This window comes from Dermacentor andersoni, chromosome 3, assembly GCF_023375885.2.
Source record: "Dermacentor andersoni chromosome 3, qqDerAnde1_hic_scaffold, whole genome shotgun sequence".
NCBI lineage: Eukaryota > Metazoa > Arthropoda > Arachnida > Ixodida > Ixodidae > Dermacentor > Dermacentor andersoni.
Window position 1 is genome coordinate 68,464,779 of NC_092816.1, and position 18,344 is coordinate 68,483,122.

General features: G+C 46.0%; 1 protein-coding gene across 1 annotated transcript; it reads right to left on the bottom strand.

Annotated features, from left to right (window-relative positions):
- Window positions 1–1,314: 1,314 nt before the first annotated feature.
- LOC126545737 (mite group 2 allergen-like Ixo r 2) lies at window positions 1,315–15,363 on the bottom strand. The gene is made up of 4 exons (XM_050193710.3): window positions 15,134–15,363; window positions 10,173–10,277; window positions 9,385–9,554; window positions 1,315–1,431 (listed from the first exon to the last, which is right to left on the bottom strand). The coding sequence occupies exons 1-4, from the start codon at window positions 15,300–15,302 to the stop codon at window positions 1,351–1,353; spliced, it is 525 nt and encodes a 174-aa protein (XP_050049667.1). The 5' UTR covers window positions 15,303–15,363; the 3' UTR covers window positions 1,315–1,350.
- Between the last annotated feature and the right edge of the window lie 2,981 nt (window positions 15,364–18,344).

Consider the following 18,344-nt stretch of genomic DNA (forward strand, 5'->3'; position numbering starts at 1 on the left):
CACACGCAAACTTAAGCCCACTCAGCCGCCAAACCCTTGAATCAATGCGCATACTGGAATCAATGCGCCGAAGCATGGGTGACGGCGTCTGCACCGCCAGAACACTAATGTTGGAAGCTGAACGTTTCGTAATGGTCCCCACAGTAAGCGAGTGACCAAAGATAATAAATATTTGCTTTAAGTCATTACAACGTACAGAAAAGCTACGTTACAAGCCTTGTTCTCAGCAAGAACAAATATATCTCAACTGAGCCCACCCGCGAGGGATCAGGCAGAAAATAAACAATCAGATATTGACCACCCGGGGACCTTTACTGAATCAGAAAGGGGACAAATCGCTGTTTAAATGTATTTCCTAAATAAGGAAGGAGGATCTAAGCAATCTGATACTGATTCACTTCATAGGCGCAAAGTTAGGATAACTTGGAATACCTTTCTAGCTCCGCTTTTATTGCAAGCACCGCATAAGTTGCTCGCGCCGTTTGGACAAAGCGTAATGAGCTCCGAAAGCGCTTACATGTCCTTTCAAGCAGTGGCCAAAGCTTCGCTAGTAGCCCACCCAGTCACTGTCTACGATATCCGCCGAAACAGAGCTTTGCACACAGCACAGGCATCATGTACGTCCATTGTAAACACAGAGGCAACGGAGGTAGTTGAGGCAAGAAATAGACGCCTCACCACGGGATCAAGCATGACAGCGCCCGCGGGATCGCCGGGAAAAGGGTCAATCCTGGTTCAAACAAGCCACCCTCCCCCTCTCTCTAATCAACAGCTTCTATCGCGTGGTGACGATAACTATTCTAAGATTACCTAGCAATACATACCATTCAGTCATACAGAGATAATATTTCTAGAACAATTATTTGCATTTTGTTTCGCAGTACCGTAATATTGTTTTTCGCTTTCTTGACGCATTCTTCTCTTTTACGTTGTTCTCGTTGAGCTCCCATTACTGCATATTGTCCAATTTCGAAATCAGCATAACTTGAAGGTCTCGATTCAGTTGCATATTACAGGACCTTCGTATGCGTGTAAGTAATTTACTCTGTTACACGTCACGAATATAAACTTGTATTTTTTTCACTTGCATCGAAAAGCTTGCCCAGTAAACACCACGAATCATGTTTTCACCGCGTAGGGCAAATAGTAGGACTACAAAAGGATAGCTGGCCTTTGAAGCTCTGCAATAATAAAACGTCCAAGTGGAGTTGTATAACCTGTTTGTAAATACGTCTATTAAAGCGAAAATGTTCATTGGTTCTAGAGAACACCAACGTGGACGTGTATCGTCCATTGCTGTAGAAGTGGGCCCAATGCGATGCTTCAGGCGAATTATTTGCGCCCGCATTTTTATTCGACGACCACATTGCTCTTGGTGCAAATGCTGACGCCTTTGTCGCCCACAAGCTTGAGCTGGACTTGGCTTCTCATCTGCGAAGATAAAAAATTCACCGATGATTACGGTACTCCGTAATGGGAAATTTGAGCGCAGCTTTATATTATTTGCATGTCATATCGACCGCTAACGAAGACATGAGAAGAGGACACAAAACGATGACACGGGTACTATGCCCGTGTCATCGTTTTGTGTTCTCTTTGCTTGTATTCGTCTTTATGAGCCGTCAATACGATATGCAGTAAAGAGCAACTAGACCGAACTCAAGTTCTTCTCTAAACGCGTTTTCACTTCTCTATATATTGGTTGGCGTACGCGGACAATCGTCTCGTGCGGCACGTTCCAAAAGGAGCGATGTGTGATGCATCTGCCTCGATAATCGGGAGATCGCCAGAGGCAGCGCTTGGGTGACGCGTGGGTGAAATTCACAGCAGCCGCTGCAGACAGACCTCCGTTCACGCTGCGCTTTGTTTCCATAGAGACGACGTGCGCTACTGTGTAGCCACGTCGCATTCATCGTCGCCAAACAGCCCGTCTTGCGCGGGACTACGCTTTTCTTCTGACGCTTTCGTTTCATCAACGACGAGAGCGACCCTTCGTCACGGGGAAGTTGTGCCACCAGTGTCAATGGCGCTAACACCCAAGGGAGCGCTCCGTCACATCGAGCGTTACTCGTAGTCGCTCGCCATCGCCCCTTGCAAGAGCAGTCATCCCCTTCACACACGCTGGTAGCGCGGACTGACCTCAGCAGATGACGCTACGGACGAGCGTAGCCTAAAACTCCTTAACCTTCGTAAACTAGCGACACGCTTTGAAGAATGCCGCCTCCTCCTCGCGCGCTCTGGCCGATGCCGCGTCGCTGTTGGCCTAATAGCATCACGTGGGCCCTCGCGCCGTCCATCAGCACCATTTTTGCTCGAGAAGCGTTTACGGAGTGGCGAGGAGCGCATGTTGGCGCCGTTGCTACGGTCGAGCAGTGTAGGCGGCGCCACGGTCGAGGAGGGAGCGTGAAAGAGAGGAGAAACGAGGAGGAGTAAAGGCGGAGGAGGAGAGTGCCGTTACTTTATGAAGTTTAAGGGCATTTAGCGTAGCCCTCCCCACCTCACGGCGCCTTGCACCCCTCCCCCTCCCTCGGAAACGCAGATGAGATCGCCTACGCGGCTGCGGATACCTAGGCCGCGGGCAACTCTGCTTATGCGCAGGGCGTCTCCCTCCACTCCTCCTCCGCTCCTACGCTATCGCCTTTCTTTCATTTCCCGCTGCGCTCTGCGTTCGCGTTCATTATTCGCGGCGCTCGTTCGCTGGGTTATGCCGACGCTGTCGAACAACGTCGACTCTTGCCGCTCGAACGGGCACCTAAAAGCTTCGCTCTAAAACAAGAAGCGTTGGCTGAAGCAGATTTTCGTTAAAAAAATATAGCCGCCCATCCACTCTGTGAAGGTGTTTGAGCAGCGAAGCTGTGGTATCACCTGATCCGATCGACTAATGCGAGGTAGCTTTGAACTGGGTGCTGCCGAGCCTAAGCAAGACGCTATTGTGCATATTGACCTTGCTGTTTCCGTCGTCGCTCATTCTGCTCATGCTGCTCTTCGGGAGCTTTAACTGCGCGTGGCGTTTGCATAGCGCTATCACAACACAAATGAAATCAATTGCTAGGCGGGCTCTTCTGGTACACATGGAAGTGTACTGACGTCGCTCCTCGCTTCGTAGGCTACAGGTGCCACTTCCAGGTGATTGCAGCTTATATGAGCGTAATCGCTACCGGGAAACGCCTGCGGCGTACGCTATGCGCGAAGGTGAACTTTCACGTTCTCTTTTTTCCCCCTGCATTGCCAGCGCCGCCACTACACGGTGACGAGCGCTATCAGCTAGGGCTGCAAGGAACCAAGCTGCGCACTCGGTGCGTGCCTTTCGCTGTGATTGTTTTTTTGGCGACGCAGAGAAAGAAATTCCGGGATCCTAGTCATAACACAGCTTCGCTGTTAAAGTCCCGGCAGATCCGATCGATGGGTTGTCAGCTTACACTGTACATCAGGCTCTGTGCACATGCGCCATCCTGCTCTACAGTATGCCACTAGATGCCCACTGACATTTGCATCCATGCACACTTTCGCTTCACATCTCACTTTGACGAATATGAGCCAAAATTTGCTTGATATATCTTTGTAATCGATATCTTGCGCATTACGACAAGAGACACGCTGAATAGTTCAGTGACTAACTCGTCCCCCAGCCACCGCGATGTACCTTGCATATAAAGCATAACTTTTATTAAAAATTAAAAGGTGTTGAATCACAAGACACACGTGCTTGACCTTGTAGAGACGCGCCACAGCGGCGCATATACCTTGCTAGAGCGCTAGACACGCAGCGACTTTCGGCGACGAAGGCGCCCTGTAACTCATCGTCAGCTATTTTGCAGGGAAGCTGTTAGCCGATAGTTGATCAAGATTTGTCGTGTCCGCGTGCCAAGTTTTACTGACACAAAGGCAAACGGGCAGGCTTTGTGTTTTACTTACACAAAAGGAAATCTGGAAGGCTTTGTGTGTGATTTTCAGCGTAAAAGAATTATGTTTTCTCCCATAGTTTTCGAATTACAATTCGATGCTATCATGTCTGCTGGTTGTGTGTGTGTCGTATATTACAAATTTTGTGATGCACATTATTTTGGGAAATTGAATGTGTTGAATAATGCACTTGCGCCAGGCCGAACGCAACTAGAATGATGATGTATGCTGCAGTTCCGTACACCTGGCGTGCGCGCATGACGAACGTGTAATACGATATGTCTGCCCTTGATGTATCCGCGCTCTGCTTGTTGCATCTTTTTCACAGCGTGTGCTGCGACCGTAATCGACATTACCGCGCTGCATGCTCAAAAGGTAGTGACGTTTCACTTCGCGAACGCGGGTCAAGCGCAAGCGTATGGACGGTGCGAACTTGCACCGAGGCGTCGCATAACAAATGGAACGGGTATGAACATGGTAGCCGACTTTACATGGATGGATGGATGGATGGATGCATGGATGCGTTCGTACCCGTTCCCCTTTGGAACGGGGTGACGGGTGGCGCCACCAAGCTCTTGTTATCATATTGCCTAATGTCCTACTTGTGTAAAAAGAAAGAAACATGAAAGAAAAGGAAAAAAAAAACCACGATGAATTCCCATAACCAAGCTTTCTGAACCCCTATTGTGAACTTCGTTTTTGTACGCCTCCGTTGTTGGTCGTTTGCCAACTTTTCTTCCACCAATCTTCCAATAGCCTCTTACTAATCCCTACGGCGGACATGTTAACTTTGCCCCTGCTCTCGCTGAACCCAAAGGCTTCAAGGAGGCCAGAGGTGCCTAAATCGGCCGTGCAGATATCCTCACATTCTAATAGAACATGCTCCATGGTTTCTTGTCTTGTCTGTCTCCCAAACACTGGCGTAAACCCACTACGGGGCATTGGCCAAGAAGCAGGTGGTTTCCCGTATGTGTAGAATTTCTCTTTCTCTTCCTTACCTTTATAAATTAGATTAATTCTACGTTGCCGCCAACTGTCTGATATTCGTCTATCTCTTAAAGTTTTCCCTCTGTTTTCAACCAAGCTTTCTTACTTTTTGGTCCTAGTTAATAATCACCCTAATGGGCACATCGTGCACCTAGCCCTGTGGCTGTGCGCTTAGGAATTTTTCTTCGGCTTTCTTCCAGCTTAAATTTGCCAGCACGAGCTCCACAATAATCACGATGGTGCGACGCCTGGTGGGTAACAGGGAAAGTGCCCATTGCTAGACATGCAAGGAAGAGGCGCCGCGAGCATGCACAGCGAAATTACCTAATTGAAACCAATCGTTTTCCATGTTAGATTGATCGTTCTCCCTCCCTACCATAGCTTTCTTTTATTTCTTATCTATTATTAATTATTATTGTTATTATTATTATTATTTTCTTATACCCGGTTTTCATCTGATTATCATTTTTTTTTCTCCAGACACAAAACGTTTACTTTTAAGCTCACACGCCCAAATTGTTAACTCCCTTGTTATCATTATTATTTTTAGGCACCTAATTAAACCGCCCGATTCTTGGCCAATCCCCCACTGTGGGTATGTGCCACGGCCACATAGGACAACAACAACAACAACAACGACCACCGCGGCGTCGAAGCACAAACGAAAAGGGCGCAAACGCGATCGCTACATTTCGTCCACAGCCTGGCGGTACATCGACTTTCATAGGGAGGAATAGTGGCGCATTTTCTCAAATGCGTACGCATTTCTATGGCTACCTTTCCGTCACGTAAGACGAATCACTATAAAGAAAATAATGTATAAAACAATGGCGTTGTTGATATATTTGGTGATGTTGGAATAAAAGTGATCTCTAGAAACACATGCAGAGCCGACTTGGTGCACTGTACACATCGTGATTTTGCCACCATTTGAAGATATTTTCTAAACACGCGCTGGTGTGTCTAGCGGATTTTTTTTTCACAAATGAGGCCGAAAGCGGCTGTAGCCTCCGTAGAGAAACCCGTGTAGGTCATTAAAATGTCGCAGCATTATTGCACACAGCGCTGGTAGTACACGTAATCGACGAGGACACGCACCATTCTCTGTGTAGTACGTAGTTAGGATGCCGCGTTCTCGGTTTTTATTTCCTCCAAATTATGCGTACCTTTCTTGTTTGTTATTTCCACCCTAACATTCAGTTCTTGTTCTAGGTCAATGTACAGGGTGTACATAAATGTTTGCCCTAATTTCAAGAATAAATATTAATTATAGTTATGACGGTAACGTTTGTTTCTTTATGACAGTTCTACAAGGGAACCCGTGAAGGTTCTGTCAAGTTGTGTCTCGTTCAACTCTTCCGCCACAAGGAGCGCTGTGTAGTTATACCGTAGAAATGGCTTCCACCCAGGAGAAAGCTCAGTGTGTTGTGGGGCTATCACAAACCAAATTATCGATTACTGTGCAGCGAAAGTTTAGGTCCTATATGGAAAGAAAGCCCCTGATGTCAAGTTAATCAGAACATGAATGGAATCTTTTTTTAGCAACGGGATCGGTTCAGAAAAGGACAAGCAGCGGCAGACCATCTGTTTCTGAGGTGAGTGCGCAGGCAGTTGAAATCGCATTCACGAGGTCACCACAGAAATCGACTTGACATGCTTCGCGGGAGCTCCAAGTGCCAGGGAGTACAGTGCATAAAGTGGTTCGCAAACATATTAAATTGTATGCGTACAAGGTCCAACTTGTTCGGGCATTAGAACCAGATGCTCGCCCAAAACGTGAACAATTTGCAAAGGACATGGTGAAGCGTTTGGATGACGCCAATTATTTCTTGAAGCATGTGGGTTTTCTTCCGATGAGGCTACATTTCATGCTCAGTTAACCGCCCTAATGTCCGGATCTGGGGATCAGAAAATCCTCCTGCTGTACGAGAACATGGGCCGTATAACGTAAAACTATTCCAATATGTTTTTATTCCAATCTCCTGACGTCAAATTTACGTAATCGCCGACGCAAGCAACGGGCGGTCACCCGCAGGGTTGTCTGACCAAACCAATCAAATGCTCCCGTCGTTCATAGGAGGTCACTTTTGTTTGCTTGAAAAACGAATAACGTTGCCTGCAGTAAGAGGCTTGCCTTATCTAATTGGCTCACGAGAGGCGAGGAGCATGCTCAAGTGGAGAGAGATTCGATATGGCCGAGCCACTGCATTGAATATCGATAACCGGAAGAAAAGGGTGGTGCCGGCGTCTGCGATTGCTCCGCTTTCTCTTACTTAGCTTGTGGTGGCTCGTCGACAATCGCGGCGGCATGCAACGGAAGCTTAAGAATGACGCTAAAATGGATCCTCAGCAAAGAATAGTTGACAGAACGAGGTCGTAAACGGGCCGAAAGTTCTCTAGAACGTTACATGGCCGCACAAGAAGTTTTATTACACGCAAATAAACCCATGCTCTCCGGCAGGGGCGAGTAGCCAGTGCCGGATTGATCGGCGGCAGCCATCTTTTATTCCTATCGGAACGGGGCAGCCTGCGGCTATTCAGAAGAAAATTCAGTTTTGTTCGGCATATTAATGCATCTTTAACGCGTACGCGTCACTTATACGCGGTAAGTTTTTGCGGTTTCGTGACGTCGCGTGAGATGCAGGTGAAATGGGTACAGCCCGAAAACTTTTGACCAATAGCCGTGGGCTAACGGCAAAAAGGCGTCGAATCAGAAATAACAATTTTTTGTTTTGTTCGGTCAAATTGTGCATAATTAGTGTGTACACATCATATCAGATGGGGAGGTATCGCGGTTTTCTAGACGTCGCGTGACAGACAGGTGAGGCGGAGTTGGTCCACAAAAGTTTTTGACCAATCGCGGTGGGCTGATTGCAGAATTGGAATAGAAAGGTTTGGAATAGTTTTACGCTATAGCGCCCCATATTCGGGACAGTGATCGAGTGAATGGCCCATTTTTTCTTTGAAAGCAATGTAAGTGGATATGTTTGCCTAGATATGTTGGTGAATTATGCCATTCCCCAGCTACAGGACATGTAAGACACTATCTATCAGCATGATGGCGCTACCTCTCATTGGGCACAAGAAGTGTGCTCTTTTCTTAATGAAACTTTCCCCGACAGGTGGATTGGCATAGACGGGCCAATTCCATGGCCTCCAAGATCACCTGACATTACTCCCTTAGATTGCTTTCTTTGGGGTTATGTGAAAGATGTTGCGGACAAAACAGCAGTTCCTGATATTGTGACATTGCAACAACACATCAGAGATGCCATTGGCACAATAGAACCAGACATGTTGCAAAATGTGTGGCAAGAGATTGAATACCGGCTTAATATTTTGCCTGTTACTAGGGGTGCACATGTTGAAGTGTGTTACCTGCATGTTCATGTAAGGCATATGTGCTATAACGCATGTTTCACTTACAATATCCAATTAAGAGATACATTGTTTTGATATCAGGGTAAGTTTATGGACATCCTGTATATTTTTAACATAGAGGCTTAATGAACTTTTTTCGGTGGATAACTTTCATGTGGTGCTTAGCGGTTCGAATATCTGGTTCACTAAGTTTGTTGATGCTGAGACGTGCTGAGTGATCGCACATCCCACTTTTCAACACTGTCGTTGCATCCAATACACACTATAACAAAGTTTTCGAGAAGCGGCGTATACCAATGGCACAACGACATATTGTGATATGACTGTCTACAAATTAGAGTGCATTTGACATTCGAGCCCAAACTGAAACATAATTTGTAACATTAGTCTTATAGAATTTGCTAACCAATAATATAGAAAAATGACTAGGTAGATACGACTCTTCATTTCCGGCAGTGAAATTGCCCCGTTTATCAAACGCAGTGGCCGCAGTGCGGAGACAGCATGGAGCCGGTCCACAGCTCCCTCAATACCTCTGCGTACCAGCCTCCCCCATCTCATTCCCCGTTTTAATTTTTCATCGAAATGGCAGTCGAATGCACGCAAATAAGAAAACAAGTGAACATTGATTGTTCACTTGTTTGAACACGGCAACCTGGCGCGTGACCACCACGACGCCGGGCTGCTTACATCGGAGCGGCTAAGCTCGCAGCAGCGCGCTGATTGCCGGATCAGCTCCTTGGTAAATTTAGTTTCACTGACCTTTTGTGGGGGTAAAACTAGAGTCCGGAAAAGTAGGTTCAGCATAGTTTTTTCAGTCTTTTAAACCAGGAACGGTGGACATTATAACTACATACAAATAAACATGTATGTATGTATGTATGTATGTATGTATGTATGTATGTATGTATGTATGTATGTATGTATGTATGTATGTATGTATGTATGTATGTATGTATGTATGTATGTATGTATGTATGTATGTATGTGTGTGTGTGTGTGTATGTATGTATGTATGTATGTATGTATGTATGTATGTATGTATGTATGTATGTATGTATGTATGTATGTATGTATGTATGTATGTATGTATGTATAGAGTCGTCAACTCACGGGGGGCGCCAACCACGGCACGTCCGCTTCCAAAATTCCATTGTACGTATTTCCCTTGACGATGGGGCACTCAATAACCTTGCACATGTTTCTCTCCAGACCGGGGATTGGTATCATGAGGCCGAACAGATTCATGGTGGCGTCGAGCCTAGCGGTGTCACTGTCTTGGTCTGCAGAAGGCGCCGTAAGGTAGAAGTGGAGAAGGAGAAAGATTATTAGCAGTCGATGAGTGAAGGCGTGCAAAGAACTCTATAAGATATGCATGTAATTAAAGTATGTCTTGTAAGCACGGGAAGGCAAAGATGCCCTTTCATATTAATGACAGAAGCGTTTTGAGTCAGTTTGGATTCACTGCATCGCCTTAAGCCAGCAGGCATCACAATTTCACGTCTGATTTAGTCACACAAAATGTCTTGCAATTATTAATTTCTTCCGTCTGTGTTGCAGATACGAAGAGTATGAAGTCCTAGGTTATCCTTTACGCCCTGTTCACATTCTAAGTTGGTAATCCTAATGATGAGTTATGCTCCACGCAAACTTCCAATTTACCGCTTATCTTGTGCAGTTTCTTGCGGACTGCGCTCGTCAAGGCGTTACTAGTTGTCAAAAGTGGGACTGCACCCAATTAGCCTTCTCCAATACCACTGTGTATCTATGGTCCACATGGTAGATTCCGGCTGGACTTGATTGAACATAGCTAACTATACCTGTAGATATCGTTTCACGTGTTTAATGTCACAGAGCAAGCTTTTAATTACAACGATAGAAGTATGAGTGAAGTGGCATACCTGAAACCAATGTAAAGTGAATCTTCACTTTTGTTCCTCGCTTAATGACACATGGATTGGAGTCACACGGTTCCAGTTGGACTGAAGTAATTTGGGCTTCGCTTCCTGAAAAAAGAAAGGGCGCCATCTTTAACGTCATCTTCGTCGCCGCTCATTACCGCTACCTGTCATAATCGTCGCCTCTTAAATGTGCAGATAAGAAAGAAAGTGAGAAAAAAAATTAAAAAGAAAACAGAGATCTTAGCTAGAAAAATAGGCACCTACTCAGCAGCTCCGCGCCAGTGACTGCGCTGAGCAGCTTAAATGAAATGCTCGCCTTCACATGACCTAGCAACCGTATTTATACAACGGAGCAAATGTTTACGTAAGGTGTGGTCGAGACTTGTATTCACTTGAACGGCACTCTGCAACAGCTCAGTAACCATTGTCACGTATTCACAACTGCCAAAACACGAGAAAATGTAAAGAAGAAGGAAAATCACAGAGCTTAACCAGAAAACGTAGACCGGTTTGATACCCTGTACGGGAGGGGGGCGACGGTAGTTCACGTAATTAAACACTAACGGAACATGGTCTCACGCAGCACTGACAGCTACAACGCCATCACTCTGAGAGAGAGAGAGAGAGAGAGAGAGAGAGAGAGAGCAAATGATAAAGGAAAGGTAGGGAGGTTAACCAGGACCGAGCCCGGTTGGCTACCCTACACTAGGGAAAGGGAAAAGGGGGCGGAACAATTAAAAGGAGAAGAGAAAGTCTACTGGGTATATCGTTCGGTCACTGAGTCCGGATCACAGACGCTGACTCAATCCAGTAGCATTCAAACATCGCAGCAGAGCTTTTGGGGCCTTTTGTAGCGGCGATATGCGAGGCCATGGTCCCAAGATCTTCGTCAAGGTGAACGGTGTTCTATCTAGCCGATTGAGAGCTGTGCAGAGGTCATGTCTTTCGTTTTGAAAAGATGGGCAGTAGCACAGTAGATGCTCTATAGTTTCCTCGACACCGCAGGCATTACAGCCGGCGCTATCAGTCGTTCCAATAAAAAACGCATATGCATTGGTGAATGCGACGCCCAAGCGTAAGCGGCACAGCATTGTTTCCTCATTTCGCAGAAGCCCTGGTAACAGCCGCAGTTGCATAGAGGGGTCGAGGGAATGCAATCGATCTTGGGTGAATTCAGGTGTGTGCCACTTCTCTAAAGTCATACGGTGTGCTACCTTGCTTACGTGTTGGGCTGCGTCGGTCCGCGATAAAGCACAGAAACAAGGGTTGCGCCTTCGTGTGCTTTCTTAGCAGCTTCGTCAGCGAGGTTGTTGTTCACATGACCCGCGACGAAGAGATAACAAAAGACGTTGTAAGGCCACCTTCGAATCGCAGAATATTGCCCACCGATTAGCGGGTTGGTTGTTAATGTAATCAAGGGCACCTCGGAGGGCAACAAGCACCGATCCGGTCGATGTTGTCATGTGAGAAATCTTGTATCGGATGGTAATTGATCGTGATGGTATAACCACTGCGTCGGTGGAGCTGGTCTGAGTGGAAAAGCCATCCGTATATATGTGGGCTCGGTCAAAGTAGAAAGTGTTTAAACAAACCAGAGCTGCTTGCTTCAGGGCCAAGGTAGGCAGGTCGGTCTTCTTTCTTACCCCTGGAACCGTAAGACGCACTTCAGGTTGTTTTAAGCTCTCTGAAGTCTCCTAACTGTTTCGAATACCGCGGTGGCTCTTCCATGTAAATTCCACTGTTTAAGAAAGAAAGGGTCATATTGTAGCAGAGAGTGTGGGACCACTTGTCTCACCGAGAAGCCGTTGACATGGTTAGAAAATGACGCCGACGACTCTCCCTTCCCCGACATTCACCAAGGACCTCCACAGTTGCTTTTATGCGCATGCCTCGTCCGTCACTGTCACCTCTTCTGCTACCTAGACCAAGCAGACTTGAGACCAAGGACGAGGATGCCAATGAAAAAGATGCAAGAAGAATGATGCCATGGACAAGGAAGCTGCAGAGAGCGCGGCAGCTGATTCTTGGCCTGCACTCCCAGCGTACCAAATCCATTCTCCAACTTGCAAGACGCAGCGACACTGTCGAATTGCCCATCAGCTCCAGAGAAATTGCCATAGCAAAACCTACCGGTGATGGTCATGCTGCAGTCACTGGTTGATGCTTTTCGCATGCTTTTTTACTAAGCTGCAGACACCGTTAGCTGAAAACGCCTTGCAAGCCCTGTACACCCTTCATCGAGTGTTTGTATGCCTTCAGTGCATCATGGCGTTTCTTAAAGGAATATCCTTCAAGAATGGTCGTGCGCGTTGGTGACAAAGAAAGCGACGAGAACATTCCTGCAAAACCTCGAGTCGACAACTCCTTGCGACCGTTTATACACCTGCTGCGCGTCTCCAAGTGTGCGTGCAACTAGTGCACTTTCTCTCCCCCTCTCTCTTTTCGACCATATGTCCCCTTCTTCCCTCCAGTGCTGCGTAGCAAACCGGGCGTGCATCTGGTTAACTTTCCTGTCTTTTCTCTCTTCTGTCTGTCTGTCTCTCTCTGGAATGTGGAATATGGGCACGTAAGAATTCGTGTAGCTGTGCCCTGAGCTTTACGTTGAAGAAAAGAGCGTCCGGTTTTCTTTTCTAGTACGAAAGAAATTCGTTGCATCACAACCTATAAAAGAGGTGTTTCGCCACCTGAGCTTCCAAGGCATAAAGAGCGAAGAATAACAAGAAAATTACCGACGATAACCATACTCCCTAAGGCGAAATTTGAGCGCAGCTGTATACCTGTTTTCGCGATATATTAGCTAGCACGGACAATCTGTCTCGTGCGGCACGTCGCAAGCGGAGCGAAATGCAGCGCGACTGGCGCAATCGTGGGGTCGCGAGAGGCAGCGCTTGGGTGACGCGTGGGCGCGATTCATAGCAGCCGTCGCAGACAGACCTCCAATCATGCAGCGCTTTTTTTTTTCATAGAGACGACGCGCGCTACTCTGGCGCCATACGTTAGCCCTTGGTACCCGCAAAGCCCGTCTTGCGCAGCACTGCGCTTTTCTTCTCGCGATTTCGCCACACCCTCCTCCTTCGCTTTCCGCCTGAAGGTGTTGTATGGTACCGCTGCACCTTATTGCTCCAATTTCCTCCTCGCGCTCTCTTCGCTATCGCAGTCTTTCATTTTCCGCTGCGCTCCGCGTTCGATTTCATCCTTCGCTGTGTTCGTTCGCTCGCTTACGAATGACAACGCCGATGCTCGCAGGGGGAACGGGTGCCCCTGAGCTGCGCCCTAATAAGATGGCTAAAAATAAAATTATGCAGAACCAACGCACATGTTGGAATCTATGTGAAGCGAGGCTTTCGTGAAGCTCTCAACGAAATGCTACTAATTTGCCCATGCTGTTCCCGCGCCTTTGTCGTAAGCGAAACTGGCGCACAAATGTGCTCTCGCGTACCCGTGCTACGCAGCGTGACAAATCTTATATATGCTTTTATTTCTTCATTCTTTCTTATTTATTTGAAATATACGGCAACTGTTTCTTGGCAGATCCCCCGCTGTGGGTGTGTGCCATAGTATAGGAATTATATGCATCCTCAACAAGTGGCGATCGTCTCAAAGCGTTAGTTGGCATTGGCACATATGCACTTCCCGCTTCTTGTGGGTATACGTGTCATTGCATATAGATCGTCGTCATCGTAATAAACACGTGGACGCGCGTCTTGGTCGATACAAGCTCGTATTAAACTCGTATACTACAAGTGATATTATATTTGAACGCATATGCCGCAGTATTCTCGATCGAAATCATGGTCGATTTCAGCTCTGACGTAGTGTTGGGACTGCTGCTAGCGTCGACGATCACCATGGGAATCTCATTGGTATTCTTGTCTCCTAACTCTCGCGCTATTGACCATAAACATTTTCGCTGCAGCGGCCAGAGGTAGATGCATTTCCATATGCTCATTGCCAGTGAAATAATATCACATCCAGTGACGGAGAACATTTGGATGACTGCGTGGGTTAAAGAGGAAAGTAGTCACACATTAGTACGCACCAAACGTGCGCCTAGCCATACTTCTTATGCGATAATGCAGGTTTCTATACACAACCCTATTTTATGTCTCCGTCACCCAGCAATCTTCATTTATCCTTGTCATGCATTCCTCAATTCTATGCTATGCCTCAAATGGTGTTATATCATTACACTGCATAATATTTGGTGTCCTATTTCCATTCTGTTCGCATCAATTCTGCCATCTCACTGGAAATAAAAGAAATCACTAGGGAAATAAGCGGCTAAGGAAGGTTACACAGAGAAATATTCATGTCAACACATTATCAATGCACACACAGAAATCTAACGTTATTATTTCGCCCCCCAAAATTTCTGCTAAGATGAAATATTGTATGTGGCATTAAGATAGAATCACCATAAACAAACTTCGAATGCGGTACCCAGATTCGCTTAGTTCTCAAATTTGTCGGCGGACGCAGTATGCCTCCGCAGTGCATTAGCCGACATTTCTATCTTTGTACTTCGAAGCGGGAAAGGTTGCAACTCGCATTATTTTTAAAAATTGGTTACATGAAGGGCTGCGGCGAAGGAGTGAAAACAGATTTCACAAGAGCAAGCACGCGTTGAGCGCACGACAGAAAGACGCCGCTCAAATATTCTCGGCTTTACCATGGGATTAATTTTAGAACGCTTTCCGGCAAGTCGCAAAGTACACGTATCATGTAGCACCTTGTATACAGTCTGCCTACAAGCGGTACTATCAGTGACTAGATAATGCTGTCTTGACGACAGCACTCATGGCGTCTGTGTGCGACTTGATGGAAGCGCCGGACTATTTGCCACCATTCTAATTTTACTTTAGCTTGCCTGCTTTCGTTGTATGCACAATGTTTCCTTTAAGAAACGAGAGAGATAGAAAGTGAGAATAACAGAAGCCTGGTGTTTAGCTCCTGCTGCTTACCACAGTCTTCATACACGATGTCTTTACGTTGTCCGAAGACCAAGCCGAAGAGGAGCAATACAGCAGCGAAGCGAAGCATGATATGTTGCCTGCGTGCCTGCTCGGGAAGAGTACGAGGCTGAAATGTTCTTGTATGCAACGTCAGTCGGGAAGATGTAACAGCAGGCATGGCCTTAAATAGTGCCGCGGTGTTGCCGACTGCGTGAGATCACAGGATCACGTTAATATGGACAGGTGGCCTTGCAATCAGTAATGCGAATGCACCAGCTTTAATTTTTATCTCAGCCTTATCGACTCATTGTGGCGCGATCCGCCACACTGCACTAGGTAATGAGAGAGAGAAAGAGAGAGAGAGGGAGAGAGAGAGAGATACGAAACATATGCAGCATTTCAGACCCGATATCTAGACTTTGTTTAGTCAAGGACATTGCGCGTGAGATAACATCGAGGTCTTCATGAAGCTGCATCGCAACACCCCCTCCCCCCTCCTCGCCACCCTCCTCCTCTTTCGGAAGGCAAGAATATTCCATGTTTGCTTTAACTAAGCGTCGTCTCCTTTATTTCATAATGAACCAATCAATGTACCCTGGATGACAGGTGATATCCTTCACGTATCACGCCGCGTTGGACGCCTCAGGCGCATGAAGCGTTTACCAGACCCTGATAGTGCTATCAAGTTTGGTAGGGGAAAGGAAGAACTGCGAGTAATTACAAAATCGGCAAAAGATCGTTTTTCAATGTCCAGCTAGGAAATCTTCTAAAAACTAATCCTCGCAAATTTTGGCGCTCTGTCTTGCCAACAGTCTACATCGGCGGCTATAATTGTCGATGATGAAACAACTAATGATCCGTTAATAATAGCTGATGCTTTTAATGCCTACTTTAAATCTGTGTTTTCATTAGATACCCACGAAGTTCTAGTCTTTCACCCTCCTAAAGTGGCAACCCCGATATCATGATTAATGAGCATGGTGTACTGAACCTAATACTACAGTTAGACACTAAAAAATCGACCGGTCCTGATGGTATACCCAATTCTTTTCTCGTCCGTTATTCATTGTGGTCTGCTCGCTATCTAACCATTATCTTTCAAAAGTCCCTCAATACCGGCATTGTTCCATTGTCATGGAAGCTGGCCAAAGTACATCCATTATTCTAATCTGGTAATAAACAGCTCTTATCTAATTATAGACCTATTTCATTAACATCATATTCGTGCAAGATGCTGGAGCACATAATTCACAAGCATATAATGGAACTTCTGGAATCTAATAACATGCTTTCTAACTTTTAGCACGGTTTTAGGAAAGGTTTCAGCACCTTAACACAACTAGTTGAATTCTCACATGACATTCTCTGCGCCCTTGATATCGGCACCCAGGAGGACACTATATATATAGATTTTTCCAAGGCTTTCAAAACTGTACTGCATTCTAATCTCTTAATAAAGCTTAACATGATCTTGAAAAATTCTCACTTGGTTAGCTGGATTGCCAGTTTCCTTTCTTATCGGTCACAATTCGTATGTTATAATTCAACTACTTCTTCTGTTGACGTGTCATCTGGTGTACCCCAAGGCTCGGTTCTTGGTCCTTTACTATTTCTACTATACAATAATGACTTACCTCGAAACGTCACTTCACACATACGCCTTTATGCGGATGACTGTGCATTGTATCGCGTGATTAACAGACCAGAAGATCATCTTGAACTAAATTCCTCATTTGTCAACTTCTGTACCTGGTGCAACACTTGGCAAATGAAAATAAATTTTACTAAAACTGTGATAATGTCATTTTCTAATAGTGCCTCTCCTTCATTGATCAATTACACTTTCAACGACCTAACCTCGCACAGGGTCACGGAATACAAGTATCTTGGTGTCATATTTACCACTAACATGTCCTGGTCAAAACACATTAATTTCATTTGCACTAAAGCAATCGGGAAGCTCGGGTATTTGAGGCGCAATTTCAACAATTCTCCAAAGGAAACTAAGTTACTAATGTATAAAACTTAAGTTCGCCCAATCCTAGACTATGCTTCTCCTGTCTGGAAACCTCATAAGCAGTGCGACATTAACTCTATTTGGAGCATACAACGAAAATCTATTAGGTTCATATATCGTCGCTATGATCACTATTTTTCACCCTCTCGTGCCGTATCTACTTTGAACCTAACGCCTTTATTCATACGCGTCACATTGATTCATTGAAGTTTCTGCATGGCATCGTCAATTTTTCTTATTGTGTCTCACATCCCATATATATTCCTTCAGATATTCCTCGGTCTAGTAGGAGTCACCATAGCCTTAATATTAAGCCTCACTTTGCTCGATGGAATAAATTTAATTACAGCTTTTTCTCAGGTACTATTGAATTCTGGAACTTGATTCCCGGGACAATTAGGTCACTGCCATTAAACAATTTCCTGTTAAAAGTTAACTACACCTGATTTTATGTATTTTTTGTTGTTACAGTGTATTGACTCATTCTTGTTTTTGTACTGACTCTCAGTGTTGCTGTTATATTGAGTTTAATTTATGTCATCTGCCTTATTTCTTGTGAATTCTTAATATGTTGTTTACTTGTTTTTTTGTATGACTTCTTTTTGTCTAACCAACTCCTGCAATAGCCCCATAAAGGGGCTGCAGTATGTATGAAAAAAAAAAATAAATCTGTTCGCAGCGGTTTTCCTGCTGCTCGAGCTTTATGTAATATACGGTTGCAGTCGCAGTCATACGCGTTGCAGTGAACCCGCGTTACAGGTTTTAGCTAGGAACCAACTGTGGTCTCTTTATTTAGATCATGGTGATAGAGCTCAGTGAACTACGTGCTGTTACGTTTCGCCTACAACGCGCGGTAATGCCGGCGCGGATGCAACGGACGCCGGGGCTTCGCTCAAAGCGGCAGACATTTTGGCCCGTTCGACGCCGCCGCAACGCCTCCCCGCCAAGCGTGTCCAGGCGTGTTTCAGTGCCACGTGTCTTCGTATGTGCGTGTGTGTGTGTGTGCCCACGCTTGTCAAAGCGCGGCAGCCGGGGAGCGGAGCTCCCCAAGTGAGGAGCCAGCAGGTCTGTCCGTCGGCGGGTTGGCGATGCGTCACTACACTCGGTTCGCTATGTCTCTCGGCTCGACCGTGCGCGCCGTCGTGGGCTCATGCTCCGCCGTGTCGTGGGCTCATCCCGTGACCTTCCTTCTGGCCCGCGACG

Bases quoted from the DNA above. Each gene is read 5' to 3' on its own strand.
- LOC126545737 (XM_050193710.3), bottom strand. From the start codon at position 15,302: ATGCCTGCTGTTACATCTTCCCGACTGACGTTGCATACAAGAACATTT. The intron at 10,278-15,133 runs GTAAGCAGCAGG...TTCTTTTTTCAG, and splicing joins CATCGTGTATGAAGACTGTG to GAAGCGAAGCCCAAATTACT. The intron at 1,432-9,384 runs GTGAGTTGACGA...TTATCTTCGCAG, and splicing joins TGCCGTGGTTGGCGCCCCCC to ATGAGAAGCCAAGTCCAGCT.